General features: G+C 47.8%; 1 protein-coding gene across 2 annotated transcripts in view; it reads left to right on the top strand.

Annotated features, from left to right (window-relative positions):
- SCMH1 (Scm polycomb group protein homolog 1) overlaps nt 1-15989 on the top strand; it is a 64741-nt gene that overhangs the window by 9688 nt on the left and 39064 nt on the right. For both annotated transcript variants that reach the window (XM_059488635.1, XM_059488634.1), the window contains exons 2-4: nt 5280-5386; nt 9042-9126; nt 11656-11724. In XM_059488635.1, coding sequence (XP_059344618.1) covers nt 9102-9126; nt 11656-11724 — 94 coding nt within the window. In that variant the 5' untranslated portion in view covers nt 5280-5386; nt 9042-9101. The remainder of the gene's footprint in view (nt 1-5279; nt 5387-9041; nt 9127-11655; nt 11725-15989) is intronic.

The raw sequence follows: 15989 nt of genomic DNA, 5'->3' as shown, positions 1-15989 counted from the left end.
TTGGTATGTTCTTCCCATACGGCACTGAAGTCCAGCAGTGCTTTGCTTTTCTATGTGTAACAGGCACTTTACCTGCTCAAAAAGCAGATCTCTGTGTTGAGTTTTGTTACAGTGCATTTGGGAGAGCTCTGTGGCAGTACAGTCAGAAATATCTCTGCTTAACACCCAGAAACAGAGATCTGCAGCTTTTCCCAAAACTCCAGAAGAGTCATGGAGAGTGTTGGTGGCATCTTTCACACTGGGATGTGGGACATGGGCATTGCTCAGCTCAGAGGGAGAACCTCAAAGTGACTTCAGCAGTAGGACCAGCCATGAAGGATTTGCTGAAATAATTCTGAAGCACACTGAAGCTTCCTCATCCCCAGCTGTTACCACAGGGGATTTGTGTGATTAGATAAGGTCTGTGCCACATCAGCATGAGTTCAAGGTGGGCCTGTCCAGTGGGGGAGGCAGCCCAGGCCTTGGCTCCAAGCCTTGGACATGGTCCTGTCTGGGGAGGAGCAGCACAGGATGCTGTGAGTGCTGCGAATCCCTGCCCATGTCCATGGGGTTGGAACAGGAAGATGTTTGAGCTCCCTTCTGACCCAAACCACTCCATGACTCCCTGTTCCCTGCATTAGGTTTTGCACTGGTTTCTTTCCATTGGAGTGGGTGGGAAACCAATACCACTCTTAAAAGCAGCTCTGATTTTTCAGCAGTGTGTGGACTTCTCAGAGCAGTCGAGCCCTGTGGGGAAGATGAAACAGGAAAGCCTTATAAATATGATTGTCTGGCAAAAGATTTTGAGAATATGGAAACTCTAAGTGAGATTGAAATGAAAGCAAGCTTTGAGATCTCTCAGTTACTGAACAACTGGAAAACAATGGCATGGCCAGCTGAAGGTGATCCCCTTTGGATCAAACAATCCCCTCTGCTTGCAGACAGGCCCAAGGCTCAGAGCAGACCCTGCCAGCTTGGCAGAAGGGCCCAAAGAGGAGTTTTTAGGGTTTAAAATGTAACCCAGTGTGGGAATGTAATGATTCTTCTAGGCTGTATGTAAATGCTGTAGGATTTGTATCTTGTACTAGATTGGTTAAGTGAGAATGAGAATATTCTAATTCTCAGAATTAGAATATTGTAACACAGAAGAAGATTTATGATATTGTAACAGGAACCTCATTCTCTTACCCTTTTGCTCTCTTTACCTCTCTCACCCTCTCTCCCCCTCTCTTCTCTCAGCCTGCTCTGAGCTGTGTTTGGCAGCTCCCAGCAGGGCCCTGCACCCAGGCCCTTTGCAATAACCCACAAGTTCCCAGCCCTGGCTGCAGAGATCTCTGCTCTCTGTCCATCCCCACCGTCCTACCCCCATCTCTCCTACAGATCCCCATCTTTCCAAGGAGGATTTTTCCAAGCAGGGCTGGAGTGCTCACCCCCCTCACTGCAGAAATGGCAGCCACAGAGCTGTAACTCCCAGCTCATCAGTAAACATGTCTGTGCTGAGAAAATTCATCCTGTTAAGGGGCTTCCTTTAGCAGACTCAAGTCAGATTATCTTATTTGTCTTTTATTTGAAGCCCTTTCATCTCTCCATTTCTCTCAGCCTGGTATCCTGTTCCTGGAGTGTGCCAAATATGTTGTCTTTATTGCGGCCTCTTCAGTCTTTGTGGAGAGCTAGGTCTGCTCACAGTGATACATGTCAGAATGTTTTTGGTTTGATCCAAGGCCCATGCTGGTTTTGTTTGGTTTATTTTAGTTTTGTTTTTTGGTTTGGGTTTTTTTTTTGTGTGTGTGTGGGTTGGTTTTTTGGGTTTATTTTTGCATAGGAAGGAAATTTTTATTGAAATCTTGCATGGTTTTATTTAATTTCTTCCACAGCTATGAGCAGTGGTAGCTGTTGTAGCTTTGCTCACAGTAGTGGTTCCTCTCCCTGGTTTTTGTACTCACCTTGAGGGTGATCTCTTGAGCCCAACTCAGCAGTGTCTGGTGGTCCAGATGCCATTTCCTGGGGGGCTGACCTATTTCCTCTCCCCACCAACCTGAAGGTGTTCAAAAGGAAGTCATAAAATCAATATTTTCATTGTAGAAACATCGTCTATCCAAGTTTTTCACGTGTTTTTGTCTTTTAAAATATGTAATCCCACGAGACTTGGCTCAGGGGCTGAGGAAGTGTTTTCCTTGTGATCACATCTTCGAGACACCTCAGTGTGTTAACACAAGAATGTGTTTGTGAGGAGCCTGTCATGAAGTCTGGAGTTCATCAGTCCGCTTCTTACATGATAGAAAGATAAAATTAATTCCAGAGAATGAGAGAGGTTGGAAATAACAAAAAATCCTTCTGGTAGAAAGAGGAGTAATGGTTTACAGCCATCAGGTATTTCAGATCACACAAGGGGATCAGTGCTGCAGATGGAAATACAGCATTCATTGTACAGTGTTACTTAGAGATAGTCCCTGGTGTGAATGTAAGGGCTCCCCTGATCTCATGAGGGGATATGCTTCCAGAGGTGCTGTATGTTCATCAGCCTTTGTTCGGAGCTGCCAAAATGTGACTTTGCGCAGACTAGGAGAAATAAAACTCCAGTCTTGCTCAGGAGGATGGGAACAGGGAGGTGGAAGGAACTCAAATCATTGTTTAAGATAAATTCTGACTCACCTTTTCAGACTTGGAAGCTGATCACTCCTGAGAGTTTGCTCCAGGTCCCACATAAGCATTCATTTGGCATTTTGGTTAGGACTCCTTGTCTGCACGTCTGGCTCCAAGAAGGCTGGAGCTCAGTCCTGGGAGCTGGTCTTTGGCTTCTGCCCAGGAAAGGGGTCAGTAAATTGGCTCATCAAAGCATGCCTTGACAGCAAAAACTGGGGTTTAGACCAGCAAAAGTTCTGGTGTCCACAGGTCAGGCAGAAATCAGAGGAGCCAAGTCTGGTGTGAAAACTAAAAGAGGAGTCAGATCGTGCACTGACATTCCTCTGATTTCTCGGGTAGGCTGAAAGTGCTTTTCTTTCTGCACCATAGATATTTAAAATGGCAAAGAAGGTGTTAAATGAGCAAGCAGGCTGAGTTTGGAAAAGGTTCTTCCCCTAGAGGGTCATGGAGCACTGAACAGGCTTCCAGGGAATGGTCATGGTTCCAAGGCTGCCAAAGCTCAGTCTGGAAAATGCTCTCAGGGACAGGGTGGGATTGTTGGGGTATCCTGTGTGGGATCAGGAGTTGGAATTGATGCTCCTTATAGATCCCTCCCAGCTCAGGATATTCTGTAATTCCCATTATCTGCTCATCATGTGCCTGATTTTCTGCACTGGATGTGCCTGTATCACACAGGGGCTTCCAGAATGGAGCTGAAACGTTCCAGCAGGGAGGCTGGAATGGCAGCACTGCCATCACCCGTGACAGGCAGGAGCTTACAGGGCTGCCCTCACATTTCCTGAGGGAATTTGTAAGGGACAGCTCTTTACTGCTGCAAACATTGATGGGGTTTGATGGAAACATCACTGTGGAGAAAACCTCAGCTGAAGCAGAGGTTACCTGGGAGGGATTTTTAGTGGCTGCAGTGATCGTGGTGCTCCAGCCCTGTGCTTTTGTGGGGAACAAATCAATGACTGCAGGCACTTTGCATCATGAGAAACTGTCAGGATTCTCTTGTGGCAGCCCCATGGGATTTCCAAGGAGCGTCATTCTCACAGTCCTCTGTCAATATGCAGAGTTTCCCTTTTATTTCCCCTGAATCCTAATCTGTGGGTATGTATCTGACCTAATAAAACCATTTTCCAGCCTCACTGCTGGTGGTTTTCTTCCTCTTGTCTCTGAAAGCCTCTGGCCTGCTGGCAGTGCCATTGTCCAGCGAGGTTTGAAGCTTGGCACTCTGTCAGCAAACCTTCAGGTTCCCTTTCAATCAAACATGGGAGTGCTGAGATCCCACTTGGACTCCATCCCAAGGTTCACCATAATCATCCTTGTATAATAGGAAGTCCAGACAACCCCAGGAAATAATTCAGATGTGACTGGTGCCTTGAGTGGAACAAAGAAGTGCCTGGAAGAGACATTAAGAGCCTCAGCTCTAACTCCTTTGATAATTATGCACTCTGAAGGAGCAGAGGCTTTGGAGATAAAGGGATTACATGCATCTCATGAGGTCTGGAAAGATGGGACAGCATCTTCCATCCACATTTTCTCATTTTTGTTTTACTGATATTGCAGTTGCCACATTTTGTGGAAGAATATTGCAGAGTAGGCTCCTCTGTAACCCTGCAGTTGCCTTCCAATCTGGCACAGGTAAATTGAATCTGACTGCCCTTAGGGATGAGCTGTTGGAAGAGCCTGTTGGCAAGAGCAGTGGGGGGAGAACTTAATTAGATTAAGATGCATTTCCACAGTGTTGCTGCGGGCTGTGCAGTGCTGGAGGAGCTGGGGATGCCCTGGGATGCTCTTCCAGCCCTGCCTTCCTGCCTGAGAAAAAGGAAAATGCGTCAGAGGTGTGAATCTCAGTGTAACTCACCAGGCAGTGAACAAACCATGTCCTGAGCTGTGTCCTGCCCCTGGCTGTGAGTGGGGTCAGCAGCCTGGCAGCAGGGCAAGGCTCAGCTTTCCCTTGCCCCAGCACAGCAGCTGAGGCAGTGATGTGGTGGGCAGGGTTTGGCTGGGCACCAGCCTTCATTCAGCTCTTGGGGCCTGGGTACTGATGGCCCAGGGGTCTCATACTTTGATACTCCTACAAATGCTGCTTTGCTTTTCAATGTCTGTCATTTCTAAGGTTACTCATTTACTTCTCTTGATAACTTCCTCCACAAGGAAGTTGCATGTCTATTAATTTCCAATGAACTGTTCCTTCTCCCTGGTATATACTTGGGAGTTTTTTACTTTTGTAGGTTTGCTCTGCTGCACTGGGAAGGGATAATTTGGAGTCCCCAGTTCTCTCTCGTCATGCTACTCATTATTTTATATGCCTCTCCTGTGGTCTCTCTCCTTTTCATTACTAATCAGGTCTAGTCTTTTCAATCCTCCTTTGTGCGATAGTTTCATTTTACAAAAGCTGAACTAGTTTCTATCAGCTCAGTTGATGTGATCTTACTCATATCAAAGGTGTTTAACAGCCGCAGTCCCGTGTACTCACTGCAAGCTCAACTTAAATTGTGTCAAGTTCTGTGCTGCTTTGTGAGTGCAAGTGGGAATGTTTGTTACAGCTGTCTTTAAATTTAAATTTGGATGTTTTAAATGAATTAAATATGAACATGAATAATGCAGCTGGTAACTTAGCCTTTCTGCAATTAAATGCAAACTTTTTCATTTTGTCTCTGTGCTTTCAGGTTTTGCTATGCCGCAGTGTTTGTACTGACTCTGCTGTCTTGTAGGAGTGATGGGGAACTAGAGCCCATGACAGTTCAGTGGAGCCCTTGGCACTTTTGATATCTTGGTGAGTGAAAGTTGTTTGAAATTCTGGGAGAGGAACTTCATCTGCTACTAAAGGCAGCAAATTAGTTGGTCTTTTTTATGTTTTTAAGGTAACATCCTGCTGAAGTGAATTTGCACATTGATCTGTCCTTTCAGGTTATAAATTCTGGAAACCAGCACTCTGTAATCCTGTAGTTCATCCTTGGGAGATTATCTTGATCTCCACAAGCAGGAGAAACAGAGCTTTTGAAAACAAGGGGAGTTTGAACTCTGGTGTGCAGCTCTGTGCAAGTGTCAGGCTCTGGAGATGGAGCATTGCAGCGTGTGCTGGGCTCTGGAAATCTCAAAGGCTTTATTTGATGCAACAGTAAGATTGTGTCCTCTGTGCCATGGATCCAGCCAGCAGGTCCTCATCAGGGGCATGTTTGTGCCTGAGATGATCTGGAAGATCTGTCTCTGTGGGCAGCCTGGTTTTCCTCCTTGTCTGTACCTTCTGCTATTTATTACCTTCACATTTTTTCAATCTTCAGTCCCTGAATGGAGTAAAGGTCACATCCATGGTTCTCCTGTCCACAGGTGCCTGTGGGCTTGTCTGTTCTGCCTTTGACTTTCTTCTCTCTACACTGAATTCTCCTCATTGGGGCATTTCAGCCTTGTCAAAACCTGTAGAGTGATTCCCCTTGCCATGCAGTGAGATAAAGTCCCTGGGTGTTTCAGGCTGGAAGGAGCTTTCAGAGTTTGTCTGGTCCAGTGCTGCATGCAGAGATGGGCTGACTTTGAAGTCAGAGTCAGGTACAAGGTGAGATCAGGCTGGCAGGGGAAGGAGCTGCTGATGTTCGGAGTATCTCCAAGGGTGGAGATTTTACAGCTCCACTGGGCAGCTATAAATTACAGTCAGTGGAAATGATCAATTCCCAAGCCCTGAGTTAGTAAAGCCCAGGGGCAGCTCCTGTCTGTGCTCCCTGTGACAAGGGAGTGGCTGGAGCTGTGTCAGGGCAGGGTCAGGCTGGATGTAAGGAAAAGGTTCTTTCCCCAGGAAATGGTCATGACCCTCAGCCTGCCAGAACTCCAGGAGCATTTGGACAACACTGTCACACACCCCTGCTGGGGCTTCTGTGACAGGCCAGGAGCTGGATTTGGTGATCCTTGTGGATCCCTCCCAGCTGGGATTGTACAGGGTCTGTCTCCATGGCTGAAGAAGGGCATCCCTGCATCCTAGGGCAGGAGCTGTCCCTGTCCCTGTCCCTGTCCCTGGGATGCAGTGAGGCTGGTGGCTCCTGGCTGTGTAGGTCCAGCTGCCCCTGGAGTTTGCATCATGGAGTTTGGCTCTGCCTCTTCTCTAGGCATTACATGGCTCTGAGCACTCCAATTATTTTGCTTTTTTTTTTCCCCTTGAGTTATGATTTTGCAGGGTTAACCCACGTGTTGCTATCCTGTGATGTGAGATATAGGAGGGATCTGGGTGGTGCAGAGCTGTGTCAGAGGCTCATGGAGGCTGGCAGGAGTCAGGCTGGGGCTGTCACATTTGGGCAGTTTGTTGGAAGCATATTTTAGAGTGCAGTGTCCTTGAGCTGGCACTCATGTGGCTCTCAGCAAAGTGGGATCCCCATGCAGCTTAAGTTTCCTCCTTTGGGGAAGAGTCACCATTTGTTTATTTATTTATTTATTTAAATTGGACATTTACAACATCTGATTCTCTTCCATGACACAAGATCTTGCTGAGAGCCTGCTGCAGTGTTGGCTGAGGGATACCAGCAGTCAGCTCTGTGCTTTATCACAGAATTATAGAATCATTAAGGTTGGAAGATAACTCAAGACTGAACACCACCATGTCCACTACACCAGAGCTCTAGTGCCACATCCAGACACGTCTTCAGCAACCACCACCTCCCTGAGCAGCCCGTTCCCATGCTTTACACCCCTTTCTGTGAAGAAATTCTTCCTGATGTGCAACCTGAACCTCTCCTGGCACATCTTGAGGCTGTTTCCTCTTGAACTGTCCCTTGTTCCCTTGAAGACCCTCACCTGCCTGCCCCTCCCATCAGGGAGTTGTGGAGGGTGACACATTAGAGTTATTATTAACCTCATTAGGGTTATTGGGCCATAACCTTTCACAAGCCCTGTCTGAGCAGCTCAAACACAGTCACAATGTTTTTTCTTCCAATACTTCTGAAAGGAACAGGTCACACATGCCTGCCAGCAGGGTTCTGAGGTGCTCAGGCTAAAGCAGCTTTTCAGAAGCCCTCAGAGGGGCACAGAAACTCCTGTGCCATGAGATTTATGTGTGTGGGTCCTTGAGAAAGTCCCACAGAGAGCAGAGGGGCAGAGCCAGAGATGGAGAGTGCTTGTCTGCTGCCTTTATACATAAACACATTTCAGCCTGGGTTTTTATGTCTAGGGCACTTTTTCTGCCAGGACTGCTAGCCTTTAATAAAAATGACTGAAGAAAATTATGAAAAGAAGCCTTAAAAGTTGTAAATAACCTTTCACATGTAGGTTACCTTTTGCTATTGAAAGGGAAACCAACCTTACTCCTTTCACAAGTGTGTACAGACACACACACTATTTAGGAGAGAGGCAATAAGTGACTACTGTGCACCTTTTGATTTGGATTAAAAAACAACCAGTATTTAATATTCTTTCAGTATTTTTCTTCTCAGAGTATTGCTCAGTGTTGCATGTAAAGAGGCTGTAGTTTGTAGAGCTGTTACAGAAAATTAAACTCTATTTCTCTTACATGTAGAAAAAGCCTGGTTTTCAAAACCCCAAACTCTTGCCAAGTTGGATCTGTAAATAACCTTTAAGCAGCCACTCAGTGCTGCGTCCTGAGACAGCTTCCTCCTTCTCCTGACTGCCCCACTGTGAACAAAATGGAATTATATTGATACAATTAATCTTTCATTAGTTAGTGGAGTGTCAAAACATGCTATTCGTGGCTTTCCCAAGGGCTGGTTTGTGGCTCAGCCATTCATTTGGGTGTTTTGTGGCAGGGCTTGGCAGGGCTGTGTGGGTGTGGCAGCCCTGCCCTGTGAGAGTGCTTGTGCTGGAGCACTGGATCCCTGTACACATCTCCCAGGAGCTCTGATTTTTCAGGAATATTTCTTTATAACAAGAATGCAAATGCCTTTGATTTTTAGGCAAAGTCCAGCCAGTTTTTCTCCAACCAGGAGAACAAAAATTGCAGCACATCTTGGACACTCGTGGCAGTACTAACAGCAAAAGTATTTCCTGGGTCATTGTCCAATTTCTCATCCTTATTCCCCAGAACTGCTGTGAGCAATTTGAATTGTAAGTGGCAAGCTGGGGATTGCTGTGCTGCTTTGCCAGAGTTAATGTTATGTTTCCATGTGTTTTCTTTCATAAATTCCAGCTCTGCCTCCCTTTGTTAGTGAGTGGGAGCAGCCCCTCCTTCCACACACACGCTCTGGGCCCGCTGTAGGGTTAGCACAGAGACAGCCATGTGTTCCTTGTGCTTATTCATGCTGCTCCTGCTGCCATGAATTTGGTGTTGTCCGCAAATTGGAGAAAGTTTGAGGGGGTGAAATGAGTTTTGTGTGTTCTGTGCTACCCCAGGTGACAGAATGTGTGTTTCCCCCTACTGTGTGATGAGTTAATGCTGCAGATAACTGTGTGCTCCAGCATGGGGAATTTTCTCATCTTTATTTCTTTTGTCCTAGACATCTTCAGTCCTGTAAGAGCAGCCCAGTCCCAGGATAAGGACAGCAGCAGGTGGTAGAATGCGGAAACCAGGCCCTCAGAAAGGTGAGCAGTGATTTGGCACAGCCAAGGGCCCTGCAGTGAGCTGGCATGGCCTCAGTGCCTCAGTGGGGTGGGAGCTGAGGGGATGTGGCTGGAAGCCCAAAACTGAGTTGTGTTTCTCAATCCATGTGCAGAGAGCAGTTCATCAATCCCCTCTGTGACAGGAAGAGAAGAGTCCTTTTTAGGGGCATCCCTGCAGCTCATGGAGGGTGCCCTGCAGAACCCAGGGCACCATCTGGCAGAGCTCCCAGCATGAGGCAAACTGCCTGAGCTGGCACAGCCTCCCCCTCTAATGAGGCATGAAACCAGAAACCAGCCTGCCTTGTGGAGAGGAAATCTGTCAGGAGGTTCCCCTGCCACCCAGTCCCTTGGCCCCTCACACAGCACGTGCTTCCTGGGTCCTGCATCCCCAACAAAAAGGGTGAAGCCAAGCAGGCTGAGCTGCTCTGGCTTCTTGTGCTGAACAGAAATATTGATTTCCTTTAGTGCTGTGCCATGCATGTGCGTCTGACTGGAGTGATCTCATCAGGGAGGAGGGGGGAAGGGAGAAGGGAGAGGATGGAGCATCCTCCACAGCTCTTTGTTCACATCTGCTCCACACTCCTAAGGTTTATTGCAGGAGATTTCTATGCTCGATTTCTCTGCTCCCTTTATTTTTTATTTTTTTTTTAATGTCTCCTTTGCTTCTGTCGTGGTTCATCTTACAGCGGCATTATCCTCTTCCTAACACTGCTTGTCCTTTAATGAAGTGAAAATAAATGAAGGAAAGCAGGGAATGGGGAGACCCTGCTGTGAGGCAGCTGGAGGGCTTGGCAATAAAGGAGCCTGGTTGATTAGTCAGCAGCATGGCCCAGGCCAGGCTGGCTGGGTTCAGCCTCACTCACAGCTTGTTCTCTGTGCTCCTGGAGCCTGCAGCCAGCCTGCCTCTGTGACCTGGGCTCACAGTGCCAGCCTGTGGGCTGCAGAGGCAGCACCTGCACTGTGCACATGTGGGTTTCTGTCCTACTTACCTGCTTTTTTAATAATGCATTGAACTTGCTCTGTTTCTTTATTTGTCTGCTGAAATTCTTGTTTCGCTCTCTTTTCTGCTGCTTTTGTATCCTGCTTAATGAGGATTTTTGCATGTTAAAGGTTAAGAACAAAATGTACCTTCACCTGCAGAGTGTGGTGAGAAGCTCCTTTGAGTGCGTGGATGCTGTTAGAGATGTCCTGCAGCACTGAGGGGAGCCTTACCCACCCAGGGGACTCTTTTGCTTCTGCCTTAAATACTTTATGTCCTTTATTCTTGCTTTCTTAGGGACATGGCACAATGCTGTACCTCGTGGTAATGCATTTATTAGGAAGGGTGTCCTTCAATCCTTTTCATTCATTTATGTCTCTCCAAGGAGGCTCTTTGTCTGGCCCATGTCTAGGGAATGAATCTGTGGCCACACTCCATATGTCCCTCGTGTTCATTTAAGGGATGCTGATCTGGCATCCCTCTGTTGGGCTGGAGGCTGTTGGAGGCAGGGTGGGCATCCCCCACTTCTTGTTCTATCACTTTCCAGAGCCATAAAACCTACATGCTGTCCTGTCCATTGTGCTGAAAAGAAGATTGTAAAAATAATTGTCCCAAAGCAATTCCAGACATGTCAAGACACCCCAGGCCACTTTAGAGGCAGCTCTTAGCCTGCCTCTTCCAGCTACTGCTCAGATTTCAAACCTTTTCCTTTCACAAGGAACTGTTTTTCATGGGGCCAAGGCACATTTCACAGGGCACTACCAAGCTGCTGTCTACAATAACCCTAAAAATGAACTGTAAAATAAAGGAGCTGGAGTGCAGCAGCAAACCCAGGGTGCCAACCTGGCAGCAGCAGGTTGAGGAGCTGGCTCAGGGTGAGCTCTGCCATGGCACAGGGCTGGAGGCCAGGATGAGCATTCCCCACTTTTTGCTCTATCACTTTCCAGAACTGTCTTGAGAACTTCAACTTTTTTGGGCCTCTGAGACCCAAAGTTGTCATGTGCAAAAACAGTTCATGTGAGCTGCTCTGCAGAGCTGGTGCTGCTTTGCTGTGCTCTCCTCTGAGCTGCAAGGGACACAAGGAAACTGCTGTTGTGTGTGGAGAGGGCACTTGTGCAGATTTTCAGAGAAGTCACCACAAAGGGCTGACGTTGCTTGTGTGGAATAACCTGGAGTTGATACACAAGGAGCCATTCTGCACCAAAGATCCACATGAGCCATTTTTAGTGGCTGTTATGTTTGTTCCTCTCAGGCCCTTCTTCTCACAGCTAAAATGATGGGGTTTGCTGTTCTTTATTGCTCGTCACTAAAGGAGAACAGTGGCTGGTGGGAACTGAACAGGGACTGAGGTGCAGGTGTGGATCCCTCCTGTCAGGTACCTGTGGAGAGGAAGGGAGCACACCCAGAGATGGAAGCAAATTATCCACATCACTGGGGTCAGGATAGAGAGGTCACTGCTCCCCACAGACAGTGCAGAAGGGTGCAATGCCTGCCTCCTTTCCCTGACACAAATGCTCTGTTTCTTGTCTCAGCCATAGACTGGAAAGATGGTAAAAAGCACAAGTACAGCCGCCCGTCAGAGTCTCCCTCCCAGTACCAAGGTAAGAGAGCTCCCTTCTTCCTCCCTGCTTCTTTTAGCCTTCCCTTCTGCCTTTTGTGATTTCTGAAGGGTTTTTTTGACAAGTGCATGGTGCAGCAATGAATATTGGTGATCACCTGTAAGATATAAGCTGGGGACAGAATGGCTGGATAGTGCCCAGGTGGAAAGGGACCTGGGGGTGCTGGTTGACAGTCGATTAAATATGAGCCAGCAGTGTGCCCAGATAGCCAAGAGGGCCAATGCCATCCTGGCCAGTATCAGAAATGGAGTGGCCAGCAGGAGCAGAGAGGTCATTCTTCCCCTGTACTCGGCACTGGTGAGGCCTCACTTGGAGTATTGCATCCAGTTCTGGGCCCCTCACTTTAGGAGGGACATCGAGTTACTTGAGCGTGTCCAGAGGAGGACAACGAGACTAATAAGGGGCTTGGAGCACAAGCCATACGAAGAGCGACTGAGGGAGCTGGGGTTGTTCAGCCTGGAGAAAAGGAGACTAAGGGGCAACCTCATCGCTCTCTACAACTTCCTGAAGGGTGGCTGTGGTGAGCTGGGGGTCGGTCTCTTTCTCCGGGCGATAACAGATAGAACAAGAGGACACAGTCTCAAGTTGCGTCAAGCTAGATGTAAGTTAGAATTAAGAAGCAAATATTTCACAGTAAGAGTGGTCAGATACTGGAATCATTTACCCAGTGAGGTGGTGGAGTCATCATCCCTTGAAGAATTCAAAAAAAGACTGGATGTGGCACTTGCTGCCATGATCTAGTGAACAGTTAGAACATCGGCTGGACTTGATGATCTTATAGGTCTCTTCCAGTCTTGAACTTCTGTGATTCTGTGAAACTCTGAGCAGCTCATCACTGCCCAAAGTGTGGGCACATCCTTACAGGGTTTGGGCCTGGAGAAGAGAAAGGTCTGAGGAGACCATGGAGCCCCTTCCAGTGCCTCAGGGGGCTCCAGGAGAGCTGAAGAGGGACTTTGGACAAGTGTCTGAAGTGACAGGACAATGGGAACAGCATCATACTGTCAGAGAGCAGGGTTAGATGGGATATTGAGAATAAATTTTTGTTAAATTCTTCTATTTATTATTGAGAATAAATTCTTGTTAGGGTTAGACGGGATATTTAGAACAAATTCTTGTTAGATTTTGTCAGGGTTAGATGGGATATTACGAATAAATTCTTGTTACCCTGCTGGGCAGGCCTTGGCACAGGGTGCCCAGAGAAGCTGTGGCTGTCCCATCCCTAGAAGTGTCCAAGGCCAGGTTGGACAGGGTTTGGAACAACCTGGGACAGTGGAATGTGTCCCTGCCCATGGCAGGTGGAAAGGAATGGGCTTTAATGTCCCTTCCAAACCATTCTGTGATTCTGCACAGTGAGAGGGTAAAACTGCAGCATCTGGCGCCCTGTAATCCAGGCTGGAAGGATTTTGGGTCAAAGCTGCATTGGGACACCTCTGAGGAGAACAGGACAGAGCAGACAGCACCCTGGTGTTTCAGAGCTGATAGTTTTGACTCACAGATTGTCACATTTTACTGGGCAGGACAGAGCAATGGGGTCATGTTACCAGTGCAGCTGGATTGATGGCTGAGCAAAGGGCCTGGGATGGGGCAGGATTGTGTTGCAGGAGCCTCCTCAACCCAGGTCTCATAAGCTCTCAGAGGCCTATAACACATTCAAGATAGCTCAGCTACCTTTGGAGCCATAAAAATCAGCAGGATGGCTTCTGTTGCAGTGTTGGAAACAAAAAGTTTTAATAAAAGGCAAAATAACAAACAGAGAAAAACTGAGCTAGGTGCAGGAGGTCCTTGCTCCTGGTAACACACCTTACAAAAGTGATTATTTTCTTTGTTCACTTCTTTTTCTAGTAAATTGCCCAGGTGAGACTTTTTGGCTCCTTAAGTTTGAGGTGAAGTCCCCCAGTCCTATGAGGTGGATTTTTCACCTAATGGAGGAGAGAACCTTCTGGGCTTCTTTCCTTTTTGAGGGGACAGAGGAGAGTTTTGTCACTCTGTCATCAAAAAGCACCCTCCTATAGGGTGGGACAGCCTGTGGGAGAGCTGACCCTCAGGAAGCCATGCTCAGACATGAGGGACAGCCACTGTCACTGGGATCTGCCAGCCCAGAGCATGCTCTGCTCATTTTCAAACTGTGCTGCTGCTTTCATGTGCTGCCTTGGTGCTCCTGAGCAGCCACACATATGGGCTGCAGACTTTAATGGGATGCCTTGATCTGGCTAGGGCACGTTCTCCTTCACAGATGTGACCTGAAACACACATGTATTGTTTCAGTTGGATTGATGACCCCTCGGGAGCCAAAATGCTAATGGAGCCCAAAGCAGACTTCAGTTAAAGATACAAACACAAACTCCATCTTCATTTAAATTCTGGGCAAAGGATCAATGTTAAGTGCAACATAAAGAAAATCAAAACATGAGGGTGCAGAGCTGCATTGTTCACAGCTACTGCAGTTCGACCCCTTGGGTTTGTGGAGTGTTTTGTTTGGAGTAAATATTTCTGGAGGTTAAGACATCAGAGCCCAAATGTGACTCTCTGCCTGGAAGTAATATCTGCCTTTGGCATGAGCACAGGACAGGGAGCTTTCCCAAGGCAAGCACAAGTGACAGACAGTCACCCCAGTGGCATTTCCACAGCCAAGGCACAGGGAGTCTCACAGGTTCCCAATCCTTGGCTTTGGTTTGGCTCACAGATGGAATTGCAAAGAGGGTGTTTCTCATTTAAGGGTCTTTCTCTCGTTTCGTCCTGTGAAGAAGATCCAGTGTGCTGGAGAGAAGCAGAGAGGGACCTGGGACAAGGGTCTGAAGTGCAGGGTTTCCTCTCATACTAAGGGTGTTGTGGCAGCTTCCAAGTGCAGTTTGCAGTTTTACCTTGGTCTGAGGGTAATCTTGAAGAAGATGTGCAGGTTCTACCTGTGCTTGCCCTGCCACCTGTGTGTAAGGGGATGGTAGTGACACTGCTGTATCAGCTCTGTCTTTTCTTAGAAGTCTTTCTGCTGCTCCTGCTTTTCTTTGCAAAATAAATCACCAGAACCATTAGTGATAGGAAGGAGAGAATCACAGAATATCCTGGGCTGGAAGGGACCCACAGGATCACCCAGTCCCACCCCAAACCCTGCCCAGACCCCCCACCAACCCCACCCTGGCCATCCCTGCAGCGCTGCCCAAATTTCTCCCCCATCCTTCATCTCCCCCATCCCTCACTCTCACACAATCATGGAATGTGCTGAGCTGGAAGGGACCCACAGGGATGATCAATGCCAAAGCCAAACCCTGCCCAGAGCCCCCAGCAAGCCCAGCCTGGGCATCCCTGGAGCTCTGGCAGCCTCGGGGCCGTGCCCATTGCCTGGGCAGCCTGGGCAGTGCCAGCACCCTCTGGGGGAAGAGCCTTGCCCTGATCTCCAGCCTGAGCTGCCCTGGCCCAGCCCCAGCTGTTCCCTCAGGTCCTGGAGAAGCTGCAGTTCTAGTGCTGTGTGTCTCCATACAGTGGTTCAATCCCAGCAGGCTTTAGAATTAATCTCAAATAAGTTCCATGTCCAAACACTATTTTTAGAGGCCTGCAGCTGTGTCAGAAATTCTCTGCTCCCACTGGGGTTGTGCAGCATGGATCTGGGCTGTGGGCTGAGCTGCTGCAGGGAGCAGGATGGCCTGGCTTGGTGTGGAGGGAGTGGAAAGTGGGAAGATTAAAACCATGACAACTTTTAATAGTGATGGATTGAAACCAGCTGAGGGGAGTCTGTTTGGTTTTTTTAAATAAAATTATCAAGCACAGCTGATCCTGTTCAGGCTGCTGGCTCAGGGCCTGGGGCTCAGACTGGCACTGCTCACCCAGTACTGTCACCTGGGTGTCCTCTGTGCTCTGGGGACAAGAAGGGCCACCCCAGTCTGAGATGAGCCCAGATCAGCCACCAGAGTTAAGGAGTTAAGGCATTTCCAGGCCAGGAGTGCCCAGCTTTGCTTTGCCTGGGTGTTTATTCCACATTATTCATACAAAGAGTTTCATTGACAGAACCAAGTATAAAATCATATCTTCAATTAAAGCAAAAGAATTTTGATTTTGTGAGAGCATCTTTGCAGTAACTCACTGAATTTCTTCATTCACCCAGTGTGAGGCTGTGGCTGAAATGAAAATATGTGCCAGTGGATGGATACTGAGTACTCTGTGGCATGGAGAGTGCTGTCAGTCTGCAAACAGCAATATTCAGCCAGTGTGGCAATGAAACTGTATTTTTTCTGTTCATTTTCCCCATTTTTAAC

The sequence above is a fragment of the Ammospiza nelsoni genome, chromosome 25 (assembly GCF_027579445.1).
Source record: "Ammospiza nelsoni isolate bAmmNel1 chromosome 25, bAmmNel1.pri, whole genome shotgun sequence".
In the NCBI taxonomy this organism is placed as follows: Eukaryota; Metazoa; Chordata; class Aves; order Passeriformes; family Passerellidae; genus Ammospiza; species Ammospiza nelsoni.
The sequence above is the reverse complement of the archived record's forward strand: the minus strand, read 5'-3'. Positions and strand labels throughout refer to the sequence as shown.